The 21,125-nt window shown below is 35.9% G+C and overlaps 3 protein-coding genes and 1 long non-coding RNA gene across 4 annotated transcripts; 2 read left to right on the top strand and 2 right to left on the bottom strand.

Annotated features, from left to right (window-relative positions):
• Window positions 1–2,211: 2,211 nt before the first annotated feature.
• On the top strand, window positions 2,212–5,229 carry LOC110714466 (small nuclear ribonucleoprotein SmD3b-like). Its single transcript, XM_021892979.1, has 5 exons — window positions 2,212–2,490; window positions 4,408–4,460; window positions 4,543–4,609; window positions 4,706–4,762; window positions 4,848–5,229. Exons 1-5 carry the CDS (start codon window positions 2,332–2,334, stop codon window positions 4,905–4,907), a joined length of 396 nt encoding a protein of 131 aa, XP_021748671.1. The 5' UTR covers window positions 2,212–2,331; the 3' UTR covers window positions 4,908–5,229.
• Window positions 5,230–5,475: 246 nt separating this feature from the next.
• LOC110714456 lies at window positions 5,476–10,905 on the bottom strand. The gene is made up of 3 exons (XR_002510115.1): window positions 10,223–10,905; window positions 8,454–8,734; window positions 5,476–7,231 (listed from the first exon to the last, which is right to left on the bottom strand). It is a non-coding gene; the product is annotated as an uncharacterized LOC110714456 (long non-coding RNA).
• Window positions 10,906–11,372: 467 nt separating this feature from the next.
• Window positions 11,373–18,969, top strand: LOC110713907 (histone acetyltransferase of the MYST family 1-like). The gene is made up of 9 exons (XM_021892347.1): window positions 11,373–11,743; window positions 13,801–13,889; window positions 14,256–14,315; window positions 15,926–16,135; window positions 17,414–17,482; window positions 17,687–17,848; window positions 17,963–18,056; window positions 18,252–18,394; window positions 18,549–18,969. Exons 1-9 carry the CDS (start codon window positions 11,431–11,433, stop codon window positions 18,750–18,752), a joined length of 1,344 nt encoding a protein of 447 aa, XP_021748039.1. The 5' UTR covers window positions 11,373–11,430; the 3' UTR covers window positions 18,753–18,969.
• Window positions 18,970–19,163: 194 nt separating this feature from the next.
• On the bottom strand, window positions 19,164–20,915 carry LOC110713908 (probable serine/threonine-protein kinase dyrk1). The gene has a single exon (XM_021892348.1). The coding sequence runs from the start codon at window positions 20,132–20,134 to the stop codon at window positions 19,328–19,330; it is 807 nt and encodes a 268-aa protein (XP_021748040.1). The 5' UTR covers window positions 20,135–20,915; the 3' UTR covers window positions 19,164–19,327.
• Window positions 20,916–21,125: the final 210 nt, after the last annotated feature.

Below are 21,125 nucleotides of genomic sequence, written 5' to 3'. Positions count from 1 at the left end.
TATATATATTAGGAGCCAAGATTACTCTTACTATATAGGAGAACCACCAGTCCACCACTCCCCTCAATTTATACATTATGTGACATCTAACCTAAGCATTAAAGACTCTGTTTGGGGTTCATATTGCAGGTTTGTATGTGACCTAGATTTGGGGCCTACAAGCAACCCTTAATGGCCAAGATAGTCTTGGTGCGTCTATGGGAAAATGAGCATGGTAACCATGAAAATCCACTAATTCATGGTTATCGTATTTAACCACGAAAATGGCTAAATAATTATAACGAATTTAGCTCCAATCTAAGATCTAATTTTCTTTTGCTAGCAACAATATATACCTCGAAAAAAGAATAACGAGTTATTTTTGTGAAGCTAAATTTTTAAAACCTGACAATTATAATTTATTCGCATATAAAAATTAGTAAAAAATTAACGCAATTTTTTTATGACAAGATTAATACCTTTTTTATTTAGTTAAACTTATTTTTTTTAAAACTAGTTTTGATCGGATAAGAAAAAATAAGTTCAAATTATACTTGATTAGAAGAAATCAGTCGATCAAATTAAGATCAGATAAAATAATTTCAAACCAAATCTATCTATATATATTAAAACTCAATGAGAAGACATGAGCCCTCTACGTGTCATCATGACTATGAAAATGATGTGGCGCCATGTCATACAATTACTATAATTCATTTAAAAAATTAATGAATTGTTAGCATCAATGTTCAAACTTATGAGTCTTAAAAAAAAAAGTTTCAAACTTATAACCCCTAATTTATGAAGATGTTTAGATGATTAATTACCACCATTATTCTCTAGATAAGTAACTCTCATAACCCCGTTCAAGAGAATGTTTAATGAGATTATTCACCTCCCTAACTTCTTTGATGCTTGAGATTCCTCTTCTATGTTCTTTCATGTTAAACTATAAATAGAAGAAACTTTTTTCTAATTTTTACACTTCAAAAATACATCCACACAATAGTCTATACACATTATCTATTGAGCATAAGTTACTTGACTCAAACCCTCCACCTAAAAGGGAACGTGCCGACGAATACAATTGAACACATTGGTTGCACCGGAAATTCATTTTCAAGTCAATGAATTGTATCACGAGACACCATTATTGTTCCATTGTTTGTGAGATTATCTTTTTTATCTTACTTAAATATTTTATACTATTTGTACTAGACTACTCCTTTATTTACAACAAATATAACTAATTTAATCTATATTTACTTTATCACATACGTAATTTTTATTATAAAACCTCATTTATAATATCTATAGTAATATATATATATATAAAGTGAGAAAGACTTTTGGGTGATAAATTTCACTTTATCAAAATACCATTCTCATTTTTTTTATTAATAAAAAAATTTAAACTACCACCTTTAAAAAAAACGACCATCCTTTTTTTTTTTTTGGGAGATAGTTCATACTCTATTATTTATCCTCATGAATTCATAGACATATATTTTTTTTTACTAACATATGGTTTTATAATAACTATATTTTCTAATACCAATTTTTAAACTTACTAATCATTTTATTTTATTTTACTTTATTAGAATATAAGGTGGATAACATTCTGAAAAAAAAAAATCGAACTTAATAGCGTTTTTTAATATTGCACACGCACGCATCGCGTGTGTCTCTTAGCTTGTATATGTAATGACCCGGGACATTGTTCGGCCAAAAACTAGTGAGATAAATCAAATCAGCATAAATAAGATAAACTAATCAAGGGCTAAATTTATGCACTAAATTCTCATTGGCCTTGTTTGGCAAATGGCTGTTGGCAGTTGGCTAGTTCACTTGACTTGTTTGACTAGCTGAAATGTTTGGCTGTTTATAATGGCTTTTGAAATTGGCTGTTTAAGCTGGCTGTTTATAAAAGTGTTTGGTAACTTAATTGTTGGTTGTTGGCTGTTTATTAGATAATTTGTGGGCCAAAAGCCAACATAAAAGCTACTCAAAACAACTTTTTCATTTTGGCTTAAAAGCCAGCTTTTTCGCTGACTAAATGGCCAATTACCAAACACATTTTTTGGCTGTTTGACCACCTAAAAAAGCCAAAAGCTAGCCAAAAAGCCATTAAAAAGCCAATTACCAAACATGGCGATTATCACACTTTTTTTTTTTTTTAAAAAAAGGTACAGTACAATGGATTTTATGCTTCTTCTCCCTAATTTCCCGCTAACACCTTTCTATTAAAAAAAAAAAAAACTCCCGCTAACAAACCATTTAGGGAGTAAATTAGGGTTTTGGCGTCCAGAAAATATTCGCAGATTAAGAAGAAGAGGAAGAAGAAGACGAAAGATGAGTAGAAGCTTGGGAATTCCGGTGAAATTGATGCACGAATCCACAGGTCATGTGGTTACTGTTGAGCTCAAAAGCGGTGAGCTTTATCGAGGTACCATGATTGAGTGTGAAGATAACTGGAACTGTCAACTTGATACCATTACTTTCACTGCTAGGGTACTTCATTTTCTCTCTCCTAGGTTTTCCTTTTTTAGGGCTTTTTTATAATTGCTGGCATTAATTTGTTTGTCTTTGATAGTAGGGTTCATTGATGTTTTAATTTCATATGTTTTTGTGGTTTTGGAATTTTATTATAATGTTATGCTTGATGATGGTGTTTGAAATATAATTGATTTTCATATGAATTGAGAGTTTGTACTTGAGTTCAAAGAAATATTGATTATGTGAGAGAATTAAGTTGAAATTAGTTTTATTTTGTACTTCCATTATTATGGTTCTAATGTGATAATTGTGAATAGTGCATGTTAAGGTGATTGATTAAATTTGGCCTTATAATTTTTTATATTAAGGGTGTTAATTAGATGAAAAAGGTAAGTAAAAAGACTTGGATGCTATAATCAGTAAATCAAGGAAGTTTAGAGACTGGAGACTGAATCATGACTGTGTTAGTTGTTCCGTGGAACGAGGTCTACTGTGGCTGGTATTTTACACTGGTAATTTCTGCTTAGAATAAGAGCTCGCCAATTGATTTCTTTGGAACTTTGGTTCTGATCACTCCTTCCGGTAGTCAATGTCACCAGCACTTTTAATTTTAAGAATGAAGCTTTCTTTTGGGTTGGAAATGGTTGCAGGGTTAACATTCAAGACGCAGAGGAAACTTGGAAGTGTGCAAGAATGGGAGGGTATAATATGCGTATGACTATGATCCTAAGGTTTGGCAACTTGCTAATTGTAGTGGTTTATTGGGTCATCAAAGAACTGTTTTAGGACTCCCACTTTATCTCTGTCACTGATGAGGGCTTTTTTATTCGTAGGATTAAGAAAATATGTCATGATCTGGTAATCTGGTTGATAGGCTTGTGTAATTGATGCACGGATCATAACAGTTGTGCGTAGCTGCTTAGCAATTAGGATAGGGGAAGGTTTGGAGAGGATATCCTAATAGTTGCATAGATGAGTTAAAGGACCTTGAGCTGTAGGTTGTAGCCAGTACACTGAGGATTTTGGAAAAATTGGCCATGAAAAATGATTATGGACTTTCTTGTGATTGTATAGACCAAGGCCTATTGTGGCTTGATTATTATGAAGTTATATTCTAGATTTCAAATTTCCTACCAGGAATTTGTAGACCAAGGCCTATCAGGGCTGATGAATTTTCCTGCTAAAAATTTGAGTTTTGTCTGATATTTACTACTTGCTAGGATCATTTTTAATTGATTATTTCTTTGGTAGTCAATGTCTCTAGCAAGATAATCAAGGACCAAAAAGTGGCATTTGAAGTTGTAGGTAGTTATTCGCAGAGGTTGCATTCGGGTCGTTCAGTCTGGGTCTATTTTGGTCGTTCAATTTTCAAGTCTAGTTCTAGGGATGGTGGGGAGGGCCAAAGGGATTTTCTGGGGTTCGTGTGAGTAATATATTTTGTACGCTTGAAGAGTACTTGTAACTTGAAATTGATGAAAGGAGAATGATGCTTACTTAAAGAAACAGGGCCGGGGGGGGTGGGGGTGGGGGGGCTCTGAAGTGTCTATGCCCAATAACTTGGTCACTTGAAAAAATGTGATTAGGATTTTTATGACTTGGTTATTTATTGGTGAGAAAGTGGCTAATTATAGATGTGTGAGCTGGTATGAATAGGTTTTTCTGTATTTTTTAATAGCTAAGGATTGGAATTAGTGTTAGGGCATGCTAATTACTTCCATAGGTTTTAATGAATTAAGGTACAATCTCTATGCTAATTATTTATTGGTTCCCTAATTTAGTTGGAAATGGTGCTGAAATATGTTATTCTCATGCCACTTGTTTTAGAATGTTTATTCCCGTTTGGAATTGTTAAAATAGTTTTATGTGAAGGATCGGCTGATGAATCATGGGATTTCTTCTTTCTATCATTGATATATGTCGTTTGATCTGTAGGATGGAAAGGTCTCCCAACTTGAGCATGTATTCATTCGAGGCAGCAGAGTCAGGTGAATATCCGTCATAATTATCCCCCCCTAAGGTTGTGTATTTTATATTGTGAGGCTAATTGTGATCTGCAAATTCTTTCAGGTTTATGATTATACCAGATATGCTGAAGAATGCTCCAATGTTTAAACGTCTAGATGCCAGAATTAAGGTTTTTAGCTAATTCTAGTCTATCACTCTCCTTTAATCTTAGTAATGTCTTTAATACTGTATCACATAATTGATTTTCCCTTAAAATTTCTCACAGGGCAAGAGCACATCACTTGGAGTTGGCCGTGGTCGTGCTGTAGCAATGCGGGCAAAGGTAAGATTCTATTGCTGTTGCCTCTCTCTTTTTTTCCCCCAATGTTTCCATATGCTAACGTGTCTGGTCATCTTTTCTTTTATAGGCACAGGCTACTGGCCGTGGTACTGCTGGAAGGGGAGTTGTGCCACCAGTACGAAGGTAAAAATCTGTTGGATAGCAGGTCCAACTAGTCAACGCTCAGAGTCTTGCTGCTTCAGTGTAATTAAATGAGGATTTTGGTGTTCAGGCTGAAATTTCTGTTTTGTATCTGAGTATACACCTGAACCTTAGATGTAATCTGACTTCAGAATGGCAATATCTAGCATATTTGTTCTCAACATTCTGAAAGTGTTTTCATTTTTCTCGAATAGTTTAATATTCATAGATGAAGGTTTCACTTGAGACATCTGTCCCACTTTTGTGTACCTCATTTTGAGCTAGTGTGCAACTCTTTCTATTGATTCATGCCGAAGGATTTTCATTTCTATTACGGAGTAACAAAAATTGATGGGCATAATAGCATATTACAAGTGCTGCCATAGGAAAGTATGGAGTATGATAGTGAAGGAACATGCATATTCGACTTGTGATAAATGACTCACTATCAATTGGTCTGTATTACCTGACCTAAATTTGAATTGTTCACGAAATAACATAGTACTTGATCTTGCCTGACTCGAACCAACCTAAAGCCAATAAATCATACGTTGATTAACAATGAATCCCAATCAAACCCAAACCCATTATATTACTTAGAAAAATTTGGTAATCAGTCGTGAGTACCCAGCAATGCAGCATGGGCAAGTTTTTCTAGAAGCCGAATAGTTTGTTACCCAGCAAGGCTAATTTATACAGGCAAAAGCTCATGCAGGTTGGCTTTAAGTTGCCTTATGAAAAGTTCAATTGGGCAATATATAAAACATATACAGAGTCAAATGTCAGGTATTTGAGGCACTGATACAAATGTGCCAAATTCTGTACCCAAAAGTTTTATGGAAGCTCTATACACCATACTGTTCACACACCTCCATAACACAGCAGGAGGAAGGGAACAAAAAGAGAAGCCAGTATCTAATGCAGTATTGTAATATCACTGCAATACATTGGCCATGGCCAGGGCTCCGACACAAGAATGTACTGGTGAATTAACCATCATGTAGAATTGTAGACTTATCTCCAACGTTGCGTTCCCGTCCCTGACTAAGTTAACAAGATGGAAAATGGAGCACAAATCACGGACAGCAAGCACAGTGCAAATTTGTGACGCTTTACACATGATAATCAACATACTCTTGTGCATTCTTTAAAGTTCGAAAGTTTTTACTTAACTACGCTTTGACGACCAATGACCATGGATCATGTATCCCCTGTAGCTTTGATCACTGCTGCTCTCACCACCACTTTCACCTGCATAACCTGATTTTTAATGGTGCTTCTGCTTTTTTCCTTTTGAGGCTCAACTATCACTGATGCTACCATTTAGAAGTGGGTCATTAATACCACGAATCAATCTCCTTGGGGGTGAAGATGTGATACGCCCACATATTCAACGTATTTCAGAGGTTTTCTAATGGCAGAAGACCAGGGAACATGCCAAATACCATGGCATGGGAGGGAAGCAAGTTCAACTGTTTAAAATCCATATTCTCTAAAGAAACAATGCACAAGCAAAAATGAAGACCCAACAAACTTCGATAGTCTCAACAGATCATCTCTTCTACATCTGCTTTAATGCCTCTTTAAGGTGCAGTGGGGTCCAACAGATAGCAACAAGCCAACAACCTAATACTAAAGTTGCAAGTCGGTGTCACACTTGGTTATTACAGGCATCATCTTCCACCCTTTCTACAGGCTCGCCCACATCTCCATCCATCATAAGTTATTCCCATCTGCCTCATTGATCTGATTACTGAGCTCCCCATCTATTCCTTGTGTCTCCAGTTTAGAGGTAGAAACAGGCTCTACATTGACAAAACCATTATTTTCAAGAGCTTCCCCTACAGGATGATCTGTATCATGCTCCTCCGTAGTTTCAGATCCTTTAGCCTCAGAAGAAAGAGAAATGCTTTGTGCATGCGCATTTGATGCCACTTCACCATCCTCCTGTGATTTTACATCATCAGAGGAATCCATTTCCATGGCTCTTACAGGCTCCAAAGTTTCATAGCTCATTAGTGAAGCCTGATTAGCTGCTTTCTCAACCAACTCTTCTGAGTGTTTCTTAGCTTCTATTTCTTCCACAATTCTGTACTGATCCATGAGCTGCCGGATCCTCTCCAGTTCAGCAACACGATCTCCATAACGTTTCTGTAGTGTTTTCTCTACCTCTTTCTGCTTCTGGACTTCTTCTCAAAGGCCCTTGATCCTAAATGAAGCTGCCATATTTTCCTGTCTCTGCAAAGCTAGGAAGCAATCCAATTCAGTCCCAGCAGTATTCATCTGTCTGAATGTGAGCTCGATTTGTGTCTTCAATTTATCAGCCCGCATCTGAAATAAATGAGCTATCACAGCTTACCATCATCATGGTTACAGATACTACTACATCTACATGTGCTCTGTATAACAAAATAACTTGTACACAAACACAAAGATGAGCAAAGGCTGGCTGTGGTCTTGACCTATAGTCAGAATGAACCAGCAAGATAATAACTAATATGGTGAACACCCCATCAGAAAGCAATAAGAATTAGAGCCATGAAGAGCATGATACCTCACATGCAAAATCATTTATATGTGATAAATCTGTTTCTATAGACACAAACAAGCTAGAAAATCAATCAATCAATCAAAGCCTTAATCCCATAAGTGGGGTCGGCTACATGAACCAAATTTAATTATTCTGTATAATCATCGACAAAGATCCTCCTCCTCCATCCCTTGCGATCCAATGCCTCATCCTCAAGCTAGAAAAGCATGCCAAAAAATTGTACATTCAAATTTTGTCATAGCCATCATATCCAAAATGCTACAAGAAATTCGCTGTACACTAACTCTTCACATCAAACTTTACACATAAAAGTAGCAGCTTCACAATGAAATAAATGTCTTCTGTCCTAATCTCCCTAATCCATAGTACTTGACTTAGTATAAAAACAATTCTATATACAATATATTTCTTGAGAGGATCCAAAGAAATTGGATTACCCTGTAATTTATCTCTTGGTTACAATGTGAAGATACATTGTCCTCTAAAGTAATCTGCTAATTGATTTATTAATATAATTTTTTCTTATTTTACAAAAAAGAAAACTATGTTGATCTTTAGATGCATAACATTTTTTCATTGGTAATCAGAAACCAAACCATTTCAATAAAACCTCAAAATTCCAAGGTAAAATGAAGAACTTTGCTGTCATCATAGTTGTTTGGCATATGTAACGTAAAAGAAAATGTGACATTTCACTAGGCAAGTACTACTCATAAAACAGGTCTGGGCTATGGCTTAAGACAGCCAGAAAGGTGATGTTCACTATAAGTACATGAAGTAGAATGTAAGAGGCCAGTGGCTCAATGACACGGTCTTTCAATCTATATGTGATGTCATGCAAATTAAAGTATGAAGTTCCTCAGCGTATGCTGTCCTTACTGAGCAACCCCAACCCCCTAACTTAACACAAAAAATAAATATAATTTTTTCATTGGTAATAAGTATGAAACAAACTGTGAATACAGAAATATCAATAAATAGAAATGTAACATAACAACCAACCTTATAACCATGAGTAAGAACATCAATCTTTTCTCAAGCCGTTGTGCCTTCTTATTATCATCATCCATCTTCCTCTTAACATTTTCAAATTCATTTTGTAAGGCAGCAAGTTTCTCTACAGTTCCAGCAACACTGGAGAGACCATAAGCATTACGAGTGGGAAAATACATCAAATCATTTAAGCAAGTCTTGTGTGCCTCAACAAAATCATCTAAGGTCTCTTCCTGATGTCCCATTGCTACTCATAGATACTGCACCTCTTCCTCAATGAATGAACCAGCCTGACATAAAAAAGTACAAGCCATTAAAACAAAAGAATATGAATTATACATATTTGATAATACTCACAACATTGAACATCAGCAAATGAGGAAACTCGCGCACTTCAATAATATTAGATATATGCAGCAAATCGTTTCACAAATAATTCACCTACTATAACCAATTTGCTTGAATGTGCACAGTGCATGGAGCACAAAATATAACTCATACTTGAGAATGGATAACGGGGAAGCAAGGGGAGGCCGGGAGGAATCAGCAATACAATTCCATCATCATACCTATATAAGTGATGCATATGATGCAGATTATTTTTTTTTTGAAAGAAGCAGTCATTAATTCTATATAAAATCCATATCTTCTCAATGATTACAGCAATGTACTTTGGCCCTGTATGGAAAAATGTAGTATCACCGGGGTTGCTGTTAGTTTCTCTGCAGTTGTGGTAGTAGCGGTTAACTGAAAACATGAGGTTAGCTGGGAAGATTGATAATTAAAGTATGTGTTCAATAAAGTAGCAGTTGACTAGTTGTTAATTGTTACCGGTAAAAAGAATCAACAGCTACTTGCCTACTCTTGCAAGATAAAAGCTACTCCACAATAATTTTAGCTTTGATAAAAGCTAACTCCACCACTAAAACTAGTTACACTACCCCTGCCACTACATTGCTAGACACTCAAATCTTTTATCAAGTAATGGTTTGATTTGGTCAAACCACTAAAAGCTACTCAAAAGCTAGTGCCAAACATGCCTTAACAGTTTACACAGCTTCCAAGTTGGGCATAATTAGAATACAGATTGGATCCATCCGTGTAGCATCTAGAATTTCAATTTACTGCATTGTGTTTAGCCAATTAGCCTGATTGAAAAGTAAACCTACCGCCCACAATCAATTTCAAAATATTGACTTTCTCTTCCTGGATAATACTAGACTTTCTGTCAGCCATCAATCACTGAGAACTCTTATACAGTAGTCACTAATGGGACAACAACAACACAATGTAGAACTCAAAGTAAACTTTCGAACGTCCATCACTCCCATGAAATGATTTCCTCTCCCCCTCATTCTCTCTCTCCGCCCTCCAATTAGATCAATTCTTCTATTTAATCACCATCTAACTTCTGCCAGTGTGAATGTGTGATTAGCATAACTAGGATATCAGCATACATGACGTTACGAAATGCATATAACTCCGGAATCCAAGATCAAATTTAGCCAAGTAACCACATAATTACACTCATGATAAATAGGATGAACTGAAAATCAATACTTGAGCTTTGAAAAACTAATGAAGAAGCACATTACAATCACCATCACCCTAACACTAATTGAACTTTAGAAAGCATAAAAATCACCAGAAACAACCTAAAATTACATAGAATTAAACCCATTTAACCAGAAAAGAGAAGATAAATTTGATGGAAAATTCATAAAAACACTGAATAATCATTCAAAAATGAGGAGAGAGAAAGTAAAGAAGATGAATACCTTCTTAATGGAAGGGTCAAGCCACTCATACCAACGAGCTTTACACTGTTTAGCAGATTTACGAACAAGAAGAGAAGAAATTCGAGCCCATTGATTCTTCCCATATTTCATAACAGCAGCTTTGAGGATTTCATCTTCAGTGTTCTTCCAAACACCTCCTTTGATCATAATCCTCATCTTGAACCCCTTTTATTAATCGGACCACAATCAAAACTGTTTTTTATTAATCGGACCACAATCAAAACTGTTTTTTATTAATCGGACCACAATCAGCGAAGTTCGAATTGAGGAAAACAGAGAATTGTTCAATGGGATTTTTCTGGGGTTTGAAGCGAATTGATGGTGGATTATTTGGGTTAATGAGCTCAGAAATTGACGGCAATGGCGGATTCAGAGGAAAGGAAGTTGGGGAAAGGAAGAGAGAAAACTGAAAAGAACGGTCATTTTTGTAGTTTTCGTTGGTTTTTCTCTTCCTCACCTTCAAATCCGGAACCGAACTCATCACAGGACACAGGGTAAGGGTAAGAAATTACTCGTGTAACAAAAATGGATCGATCAGTATAAATGGGCGCGGGTCTCATCCTAAGCATGCTTTGACTATGGTTTGACCCGTTATAGCATAAGAAGTTTATCCGTAGGTTATTGATAAGGAATAAAAGATATTCATATGATTCAACCATTAGTCTAAACTTTTGGTTGAATCGGTCCACTAACAAGGTATCAGAGCCAACGTGACATAGAAGTTACGAGTTCAAATCTCATCCACCCCTCCCTCAAAGTGAAATTAATTCGCGTTAGGTATAGGACATCATATCAAGCTAGCGAGCTCATTAGTCACCATAACACCATGTTCTATCCTCCCAGTCTCCCACAGATCCTAACATAAGAAGAATGAATATGTATTATTCCGTACTTGTATTTGGATATTTATTGCGAGTCTGGTCCGTTAATTTATATTTGAATTTGCATTCAAATACAATCAAATTAAGAAATTCTACATCAGTTTTACATTCCCGTAAAAACCCCTATGATGTTTCTATTCCAATTTGACCCATATATTAAAAAAATTTATTTTTTCAAGGAGTAATTATAAAAATCCATTAAAATTGTAATTACAAAAATTAAAAAAATCCATTAAAATTACTACCCGACAAATTTTAGAGCGATAAACCGTTTATTCAAGCCTTGACTGAAAGAGGAAAAAGAAAATGGGGTCCTTAGATCCACCCTCAAATGCACAAGGCGGCAAAACCCTAATTCACGACGATGTCGACGATAATCAGCAATCCACCGCCGACGTTCGATCGGAGCTTTCTCCGGCAGCCAACGAAGACGTCGGAAGTCCACCGGGAAACGAAGGTTTGAAGAGAAGGAAGGTTGGAGTGCTTCCTTTGGAGGTCGGCACTCGCGTCATGTGCCGTTGGCGCGACTCCAAATACCATCCTGTCAAGGTCATTGAGCGCCGGAAAGTTTCTTCCGGTGGTCCTAATGATTACGAGTACTATGTTCATTATACTGAATGTATGATTTCTCTCTCATTTGCTTTTGGATTTTTTATTTTAATTTAATTTTTGGGCGTTAATTTGTTGATTGTGGTTGAAATTAGTGTTCGATGATAGATGATTGTTCTTTGAATGTTTAATTTTCATGACAATTGAGGTTTGTTTGGTTTGGTGCTGAATCTTGTAGTTATTTGAGTATACAATTTTTTTTAAACGAAGCTGCTTATTTTTTGTTGATTCGTTGTTTAGCTTAAGAATATCGAAGACTAGATCCTGAATGCGAATTTGAATGAAACTATGTATTGGACTGCTGAATGGAAATTGATTAATGTGACTTATATGGATTATTCTCTTAATTATTTTGCTTGTATCTTTAACTCTTGTATAGGAAGAAGCTAGTGTGCGTGTTTGTAATGGAAATACGATTATGCATTTGTAATCGCTCATAGTATCTGCCCAAAAAAAAGAAAAAAGTAAAAAAAAATGAATCTCCTTTCACCAGGAAATAGATGTCATGTTTCTACTCATCATCGATAGGTATGCGCAACTTGGCTTAAATAGGCATGGAATCCAATCATTTAAATCACGAATCATAATTACGTGTATGTCCTAGAAAAAGTGTCAAATCTTTATGACATCTTGAAATGGTAAATATGTTATTTACAAACAGAGAAGCATTTATAAACCTTCCATGGACCGGATCTATGTTTATAACGCTTGGATATAAACACAGCTAACAACCTTTTTGGATAGCTCAATGGAAACATTAAAAAGGGAAAGAATTTAAGAGAGGGATTTTGGTCGTTTTTTATTATGTAAAAGTACAGAGTCTTGTTTTCTTGTTTTTTTTTTTATTTCCTCTAATTGAAAGTGAAATAGATGAATAGTCCGTCCTTACTCTCTATTTACAATCATCTTCATTCTTCACTATTATTTCCATATCCCCTTTTCACCTCTCACCAATCCTCAGTCACTTGCCACCCACCTCAACCCTCATATCTGCCGTTGACTTATTCCCTTGCTTACATTGGCAAAGAATGGAGATTGAAGTTCATTGGTAGCAAACTGGAGGATAAATTTGACCTAAAGTTCAAACTTTAAACCAAATGACATGAATTTGTTTCTCTTCCCTTTATTTGGTTAGTAGGCAAGTTTTTGACCAATCATGACCGTATGTTTGTAGTTTGGGGCACGTGGAGGGAGGAGGGTTGCATTGTAGTTTTGTCTTGGAGACATTTAAGGTGATTGTTTTTGTTGTGAGAGACTGAGAGGAGTTTAGGTTGTGTTGTTTTTGGTGTGAGAGACTATGAGGGATCAAGGCCTTTGCTTTTGTTGATGAAGGGGATGAGTATGTTGGCATCTGTTGGGGGGAGGGGAGGCTGGGCTGATTATGAACTGTGGCTAGGCGTTTTTGGGTGTTCAGTGGTTTATGGAATGACCGGATAAGGGGAATTGGAGCTAGTGGTTTTGGGAATTATTAGAAAGTTGCAAAGGAAGGGATTTGCTTCTGGTTTTGAGTTAACACAATTTTTATAAAGGCTAACCAGCTCGTCTGCACAATATCCTATTTACGCTAGGTAACCGAAAACTCAAAAAGAGAGCTGAGTGGCTGCTCTTCGTGAACAGGGGTCCATAAGTAAGCAAGTAAACTGCCGGCTTAAAATCTATTGACTAGTAAACCTGGCTTAATGAAGGAAATATCAAAGCTATCTTAGATGTGGAATTGGCTTTGTGTTGGTGTTGTGAGCAAGGGGGAGGAGTTGGAATTCATTGGATGGGTGGGCTGGGGAATGTTGTTAGGGACTGTATAAAGAGTGTGAAGCACTAAGGAAAATAAGCTGATTCCTGATTATGTCACTTCTAACCAAGCTCCAAGCAGCTCTTAGTTTGCACTTTCTTTTAGGATTTGGTGGATAGAGTGGTGGTTGGGTAGGGCGTTGGCAATATATTGTGGAGCAAGAATACATGGAATGTGCTTCAAATTGACTGCTTTCAGAGATCATTTCATCACGATTATCATACTGTCTATCTTTGATGAAGGTTGCTAATAGCATGGTCTTTTGTCATTCTTATCAGTTAACAGGAGGCTTGATGAGTGGGTTAAGCTTGATCAACTTGATCTTGATTCAGTGGAGGCTGTTGTTGATGAGAAGGTAGAAGATAAGGTAAGTCTAGTTGGATACCGCTTTTATGTACTATTGCTGTAATAGAATGATGAAATTTGCTTACCTAAAGCTTCTTAAGCCTTGCATAAGCTCTATCTCTGCTTAATGTTCTTTAGTCCTATGAAGGGTTATATCATCTTTAACTGATTATTTCCTGGCAAGCCCCCTTGTTTTTCCACTGAATTTTCTTTATCTATATACCTGCTATTCTTGTCCTTTCTCCTCCTTGGTTTTATCCCCTTTTATTGTTCTTCTTTCTCTAAAATGTTCTTTTTATCACATGTAATATATTTTGGCTTGGAATCTATTGCCTACCCTCCCCTTTTAACCTGATGAGTGGATGTTCTAACAAAGGGTTTCTCCTAGGTTACAAGCTTGAAGATGACTCGCCATCAGAAACGTAAAATTGATGAGATCCATGTGGAGGTATGTTTGATTACTGTATCTGCTGAATTCTTCATGTTATCTATGGTTAGTAGGATTGTCTTGTTCACATATGATTACGATGGAGAAGTTGAACTTAGTGAGGATATGAACATGACTGAAGTGCATCAACATTGTTCTAACTCTTTTCATGTCCATATATCTGCAAATACTGCTGCTTTGATGTGCAAACTTTGTGCTCTCTGTTGCAATGATATATTGATATCTTATGTCTATGTAAAAATAGGCAACCTAGAGGGAGTAGTGATAGGTGAACTTGGTTTGTTTATATTTTCATCATTTTTTTCTGTTTTATTACGACGTTTGCATATCTGTTAAACTTACCATTGCCTTGAATCTTGAATGAAATGTGAAGTTCATTTAAATCTTAAGATTGTATGTTAGGAAAAGCATATAATTGTGTCACGCTATATATTACATTTACTAATTTGGGAGTTTCCCTATCAAGTTGGGTTTTACTTGGGGTGCGGTGGGGGAACTATTTTATTTGGTTACAACCAAGGCTTTATCAGTTTGTGCTGAGTTATATTATACTTTAATGGCTAGACTTTGTAAGATGTCTTGGCTTTGGGATGTTCTTGGATCAGTAGGTGGTGTTTTGAGGGCTGTTCCATACTGTCAAATCGGTGGCCATGGAGAACCACAAGGGGACTGTGTTTCAATCTGAACTGACGTTTGATGGCTTTGCTTGTTACCACAGTCGTGGTCAACCCATAGTAATCAAATTGAGCCTTTTAGTCCTGAACATGGGCGTCTGTGTTCGAAGTTTAAATTATCTGCCACTTAAATTTGTTTGAAAACATTACAGATGGGTCCCTCCGTATATATATGCTGATAAAATTATTGTGTTGCTATTTTCGTTCATCAAAATTAATTACATTGTTGCTCGTCTTAGCGACTTGTTAGTTGGACTTTATGATTAAAATCTACATTGTACTTGCCAGTTTTCTTGCATCATTATAGCTATCCCATACAAATTGCTCTTTTGGTTTCTTCCTATTTTCTTTTAGAACCACATAGTTACGTCAAGGCCCCCTCACGTGTACTACATTTTACATACGATGTGATGCTGCATGCAATATCCTTCAGACTTTTCATCTCCGTGCTTGTCAATATTAAGGATATCAGTTGGGTTTAGTTTATATAGTATGCGATTTATCTTACTATGTAGTTTATATAGTGTGTGATTTGTCTCACTATGTTTATGGGATAACCTTAAACATAACAACGTGATGAAGTTGTTGTAGAGACCGGACTTAAATCTACATGTAAATACTGTGCTTTGATGGCCTGTCCTGTATAAGTCTGTACTTGATACTAGCCAGTGAGTGTTAGAATTGTTTGGAGGAATTGAATTTTACCAGCTCAGCATATAAAAGCTTGAGCAGTTAGTAGTATCATTAGTTATGGTGACATGTATTCAGAATTTTTTTTGATCTCCACCATTGGTCAGTGGAGTTTAGGATGAATTGTTTGCCATAATAGGATGAAAATAGGATGAATTGTCAGCTCTCATGCCTAGGTTTGAAATTTTGAATATTTTCTGCTCAAGGTATGTTGTGCTTATGAGGCTTTCAATACTTAATGTTCAGGGTCATGAGGAGCTTGATGCGGCAAGTTTACGCGAGCATGAGGAATTTACAAAAGTAAAAAATATAGCAACTATTGAACTTGGTAGATATGAGATTGAGACTTGGTACTTCTCTCCCTTTCCACCGGAGTACAATGATTGCGTGAAGCTGTACTTTTGTGAATTCTGCCTCAATTTCATGAAGCATAAAGAACAATTACAGAGGCACATGGTAAGCTTTTTCCTACTCACTTTCGGTTTTTATGTCGCTAGAGAAGGGATTGCAGGATTGGAATTGGTTTGTTAATTTTACTTTGATTTAAATAGAAGAGTCAGCCTTCAATATGGTGTCTAATAATTTTGCATTTAAACCCATGACCTTACACGGGTATGGCTGTATGGAAAGATAAATGAAGGTATACAACAACATAGTTCTGGTTTTTTGGAGGATAGATTGTGTGTCTGTGTTGTTTTGCTATTGTTACTTTTGCTTGCTCTTTTCCTTTTGTCCCCATCCAACCAAAAAAACCCAGGTCATTGGCAATATAATCATATACCTCCACTGTTCGAGTAATATGGTAACAAGGATGAAATTACGCATCCCAAAGCACATTTTGTATGTTAAATATCTGTATTTGTAATTATATAAAAGTTGATATTATAAGTATAATACGAGACGAATATAGCAAGACTCTACAAGACATTTTTCTTAACATATGAATAATAATATGTGGTCAAGCAAGAGTGATGAATAGTGCCAAAATCCAATTGTTGCAAAATTACTAAAATGGTGGAAGTATACTTAAACGTTGAGCTGGGCTGATGTTTCTTTTGTTAATGTATAACGATTTTAAGGGTTTATTTTTGTAATTGGGAATTTATTTTATATATATTATGATTGTACATCTGGTGACTTCTGATCTGTGATTTCTTTTGTTATTTGCTGAATTGTTGAAATTTTCTTGTATTACGTGTTTCCCATCTTCTGCAACTTACTTACAAGTACCAACGGTGGAGGTGTTACCTGGATCAGTTATCATGGTTTGTTGGCTTGGAAGTCTTTCTAACTTATCATATAAGACCATATGTTCATGGCTGTGCCACCTGAGTTTGTATGTAATCATCTTTAGTTATGTACTTTTGTCTCCATAGTCAATTTTGTTTGCTTCTTTTACGAGGTCATGGTCACCATGATATTCAAGGTAGAATGTGTTTGATGACTGACTGGTCAGTCATTAGTTTCTGAATTCATGATCGGTTTGGTTCTGCAACTTTTTTTTTTGGCATTTTTTTGGTTCCAATTTACTCGTGTTTCTTTACAATCATTTTCATTCGTGGACTTATCAGTAATTCGTATCTAATTTGCTGCTGTTATCTGAGAGATACATGTGAAAATATTAATGTTAAATTTTCCCTTAAATGCCATTCCCTAATTTTTTTATCCGACCTTTTTTTCTGGCAATATCGATCTTGTGCTCTAAATGTCTGATAAATTTATTTCTGGTTGCAGAGAAAATGTGATCTTAAGCACCCCCCTGGCGATGAGATTTACCGGAGTGGAACTTTGTCAATGTTTGAGGTCTGTCTCTCTCTCCCTCCCTCCCTCCCTCCCTCCCTCCCCTCTGTAGTCTCTCCTTATCTCCCTGTTTTGGTTTCCTTCTCTTGGGTAAGGGAGAGTGAAATTGAAGAGATTATGAACTTTGGTTGAGTGAGATTTTAGTATGTTAATTCTTTCTACACAACTTGTGTTCTGATTTTCACATCATTTCGATGCTTTATACAGATTGATGGCAAGAAAAACAAGGTTTATGGGCAGAATCTTTGTTATTTGGCAAAGTTATTTCTTGATCACAAGACGCTTTATTATGATGTCGATCTTTTTCTATTTTATGTTCTCTGTGAATGCGATGATCGAGGTTGTCACATGGTTGGCTATTTTTCGAAGGTAATGCTTTGCTATTTTATTTGTAACTGTTAGGAAGCTTCTTCTTTTGAGACCCTCTAGTCTGGCTTCACTTGTTTGACAACTTATCTTTGGCTTCACTTGCTAACTATGTAGGAAAAACACTCAGAGGAATCTTATAATTTGGCTTGTATTCTTACTCTTCCTCCTTACCAGAGGAAAGGCTACGGCAAATTCCTTATTGCATTTTGTAAGCCTCTGCCCTTATCAATTTCTCTAGTAATTTTTGCTCTTTTAGCCATATCCTGTTCATTGCTTCTAAAGTTGCAATGCAGGAAGGGCTGTTACGGTCTTATTCACAATAGGGAATCTATACTTGGCATTTTACTAATGTATGCATAGCCATTTTTCACTTTGTTGCTAACATCAGCTGTGGATGCAACAGCTTATGAACTTTCTAAGAAAGAAGGTAAAGTGGGCACACCTGAAAGGCCACTCTCAGATCTGGGGCTGTTGAGCTACAGGGGATACTGGACACGTGTTCTTTTGGATATCTTGAAGAAGCACAAGGGAAACATATCTATTAAGGTTTGTAGAATGAAAACCTTTTTATCTCATTGTTTTGTAGACTTGAAACTTCTTAGGGTCCCTGTACCCCTATTTTAGTGATTTGGGCTAAAACTTTTGCACTTTTGTTTTCCTGCTCAATTGACTGACGAACATTTGGTTTCTTGTTCTGCAGGAGCTCAGTGACATGACAGCCATCAAAGCAGAGGATATTTTATCTACTCTCCAGAGTCTGGAGCTGATCCAATATCGCAAAGGGCAGCATGTTATATGTGCAGATCCAAAGGTTTTGGATCGTCATTTAAAAGCTGCTGGACGCGGTGGTTTGGATGTGGATGTTTCCAAGCTGATCTGGACTCCTTATAAGGAGCAAGGCTGATGGCTTCTCTTCATTGCCCCCCCTCGTCAGCTAGCTAATGTAAATGTTCAATTAAAATTCAACTAGTAGTAACTTAGAAATCGAGCTTAGTTGTTTTACTACTGACCCATGTAATATAGGTTCGAATAATGTATGTAATAGTATTTTGCTGATAATCCATCCATCTGTTGCTTTCAGATTCAATATAATCTGTTTGCCCGAGTTCCATTTTTTTTTTATTATTATTTTTCTTCAGTTTAGATTATATCATCACTCTATTAAACTGTTTCAAAATGCTAAAGTTTAGGTTATGTTCCTATCAACTGACATTTGCTATACTGAAAAATTATCCTGTGCAATCTATTTCCCAACAGATTTGCATATCTGCATTACTAGTACATAACAATTGATAACATGTTTGAAATATAAAAAAATACAAATTAAAGAGCACTGCATTACTAATAAAAACTTGAATCAGTACTTTCGGTAAAACTATATATTGCAAAAGAGCAAAACCTATTCAAATTAAAGGGAAAAAATCAACCAACTATTGCATTTACAACTTTATATCCATCCAAATTTTTGTCTCTCAGAAGTCATACAGTAGTTGACTGAAGTAATAAAGTACAACTCTGTTGAGAAACTTGAAGCTGTAAACCCTTCAATGGAGCTCCACCTGATCTTCTCTTCCACAAACTCGCATTTTGGCTATTATTTTTCTCCTGCTGCTGCTTCTGCTTCACTACTGGCAATGGCGGATCCAACTCTACCAAATTTACCAAACAACCCTTATTACTTTCATTATTATTACCACAATTCCCTTCATTCTTGGATCTAGATATTATAATACCATGATCATCTCTTACACTTCTAGTATTTAACCTTGTTCCTCTACTCCTAATACTATTATTACTACTATTATTACTATTTATAGTACTTCTTCCTGCAATGATCTTCCCTTTCCTAGGCACGGCAGCAGCGGCGATGGCGGTTTTTGGGCTGCTAGTGAGGCTTTTAGTAGAGAAGAATCTTATAAGGTTATGATACTTGACAATACTGTTGCTGCTGCTGTAGTTGCTGCTCATCTGATCACTTTTCATGTTGTTATTGGGACTACTAGTATTACTAGTACTAAAACCACTAACAAAACTCATATTTGGAAATCCAACCACTTTGTTGTTCCTCTTCACTTGACCCATGCATCCAACTCTAGGGGACAAAGGTTCATCGGAGACAGTGGAGGAGGAGGAGGAAGAGGTGGAGGCGTTACGCCGGTGCGAAAGCTTAATGACTTGTTTGGTTGATGAAGAGCATAACATTGGCAAGAACTTGCTCCTTTGATGGTGATGTTGTTGTTCATATTCTTGTTGAAGTTGTTGGTGTTGGTTGTATTTGTTTCTCATTATGCTTGAAAATGTTTTTTTTTTTTTTTTTAATGTTATCAAACAAATTGGAAAAAACCAAATCCAATATATTGATGAAGTTTTTGTCAAATTTTATGTTTCTCTAATCTAATCTATGAACAAGAAAGGAAGAATGAAAGGAAAAAAAGAGGGTAGAGAGAATATGGGAAAGATTGTGAAAATGGTGAGATTTGAAGAAAAAGGGTGTAAAGGTGAGTGAATTAGATGTGAAACAGTGAATGGAAAAGTGGGGGCCAGCTGATAGGGGGGGAGACAAGTTAACCAATTTAATAATACAATGAATTAGTCAATCTCGCTAATCTCTACACTGTTACATTGCTGTTAATTAATTGGGCTGACTCTCTGACCGCGTTCATTTTTCAAATCGTAATCAACCATTTTTTTTTAATTAATGAATAACGATTAGTCGATTGCCTCCTTATTTAATATTTGTCCCATTTGTCCTTTTACATCTTTTCAAAAATTTATGAAAAAAAACAAAAAATGACTCTAGTAGTTCTTAGTTTCCACCTCATATAATAATAAGCTATTTTAAATCTGTTGAATGATAGATCTCAACTTGTTCCTGTTAAAACATTAATGATTATAAGATTGTCCGACTAATAATTATTAACCTTATAAAGTACGAGTAACTTTTTATTTTTATTTTTGTGATATATGTTTTACTAAAATTTATCTCTTGAATGTTTTGGACACGACACCAAGTTACTAATTATCCAAAATGATGAAAGAGTAGCCATGAAGGCCCATAATCCATGATATAATTGAAGAAAATTAAAAACAGAATTAATCCATGATCTAATTAAACAGACACGGTAAAAGTAAAAATATCATGGGTAAAAAATTGAAAGTTAAGGGACCATGACGTTGGAGACTGCATTAATTTGCCTGACTGCCAAATACTTGTGCCAAATTCTTTTTTCTGGAGATTAACATGACATGAAGCAATCAAATTTTAATACTGTCATTA

The sequence above is a fragment of the Chenopodium quinoa genome, unplaced genomic scaffold, assembly GCF_001683475.1.
Source record: "Chenopodium quinoa cultivar QQ74 unplaced genomic scaffold, ASM168347v1, whole genome shotgun sequence".
Taxonomy (NCBI): domain Eukaryota; kingdom Viridiplantae; phylum Streptophyta; class Magnoliopsida; order Caryophyllales; family Amaranthaceae; genus Chenopodium; species Chenopodium quinoa.
Note: the sequence above shows the minus strand (reverse complement) of the source record. Positions and strands in the feature narration are given on the sequence as shown.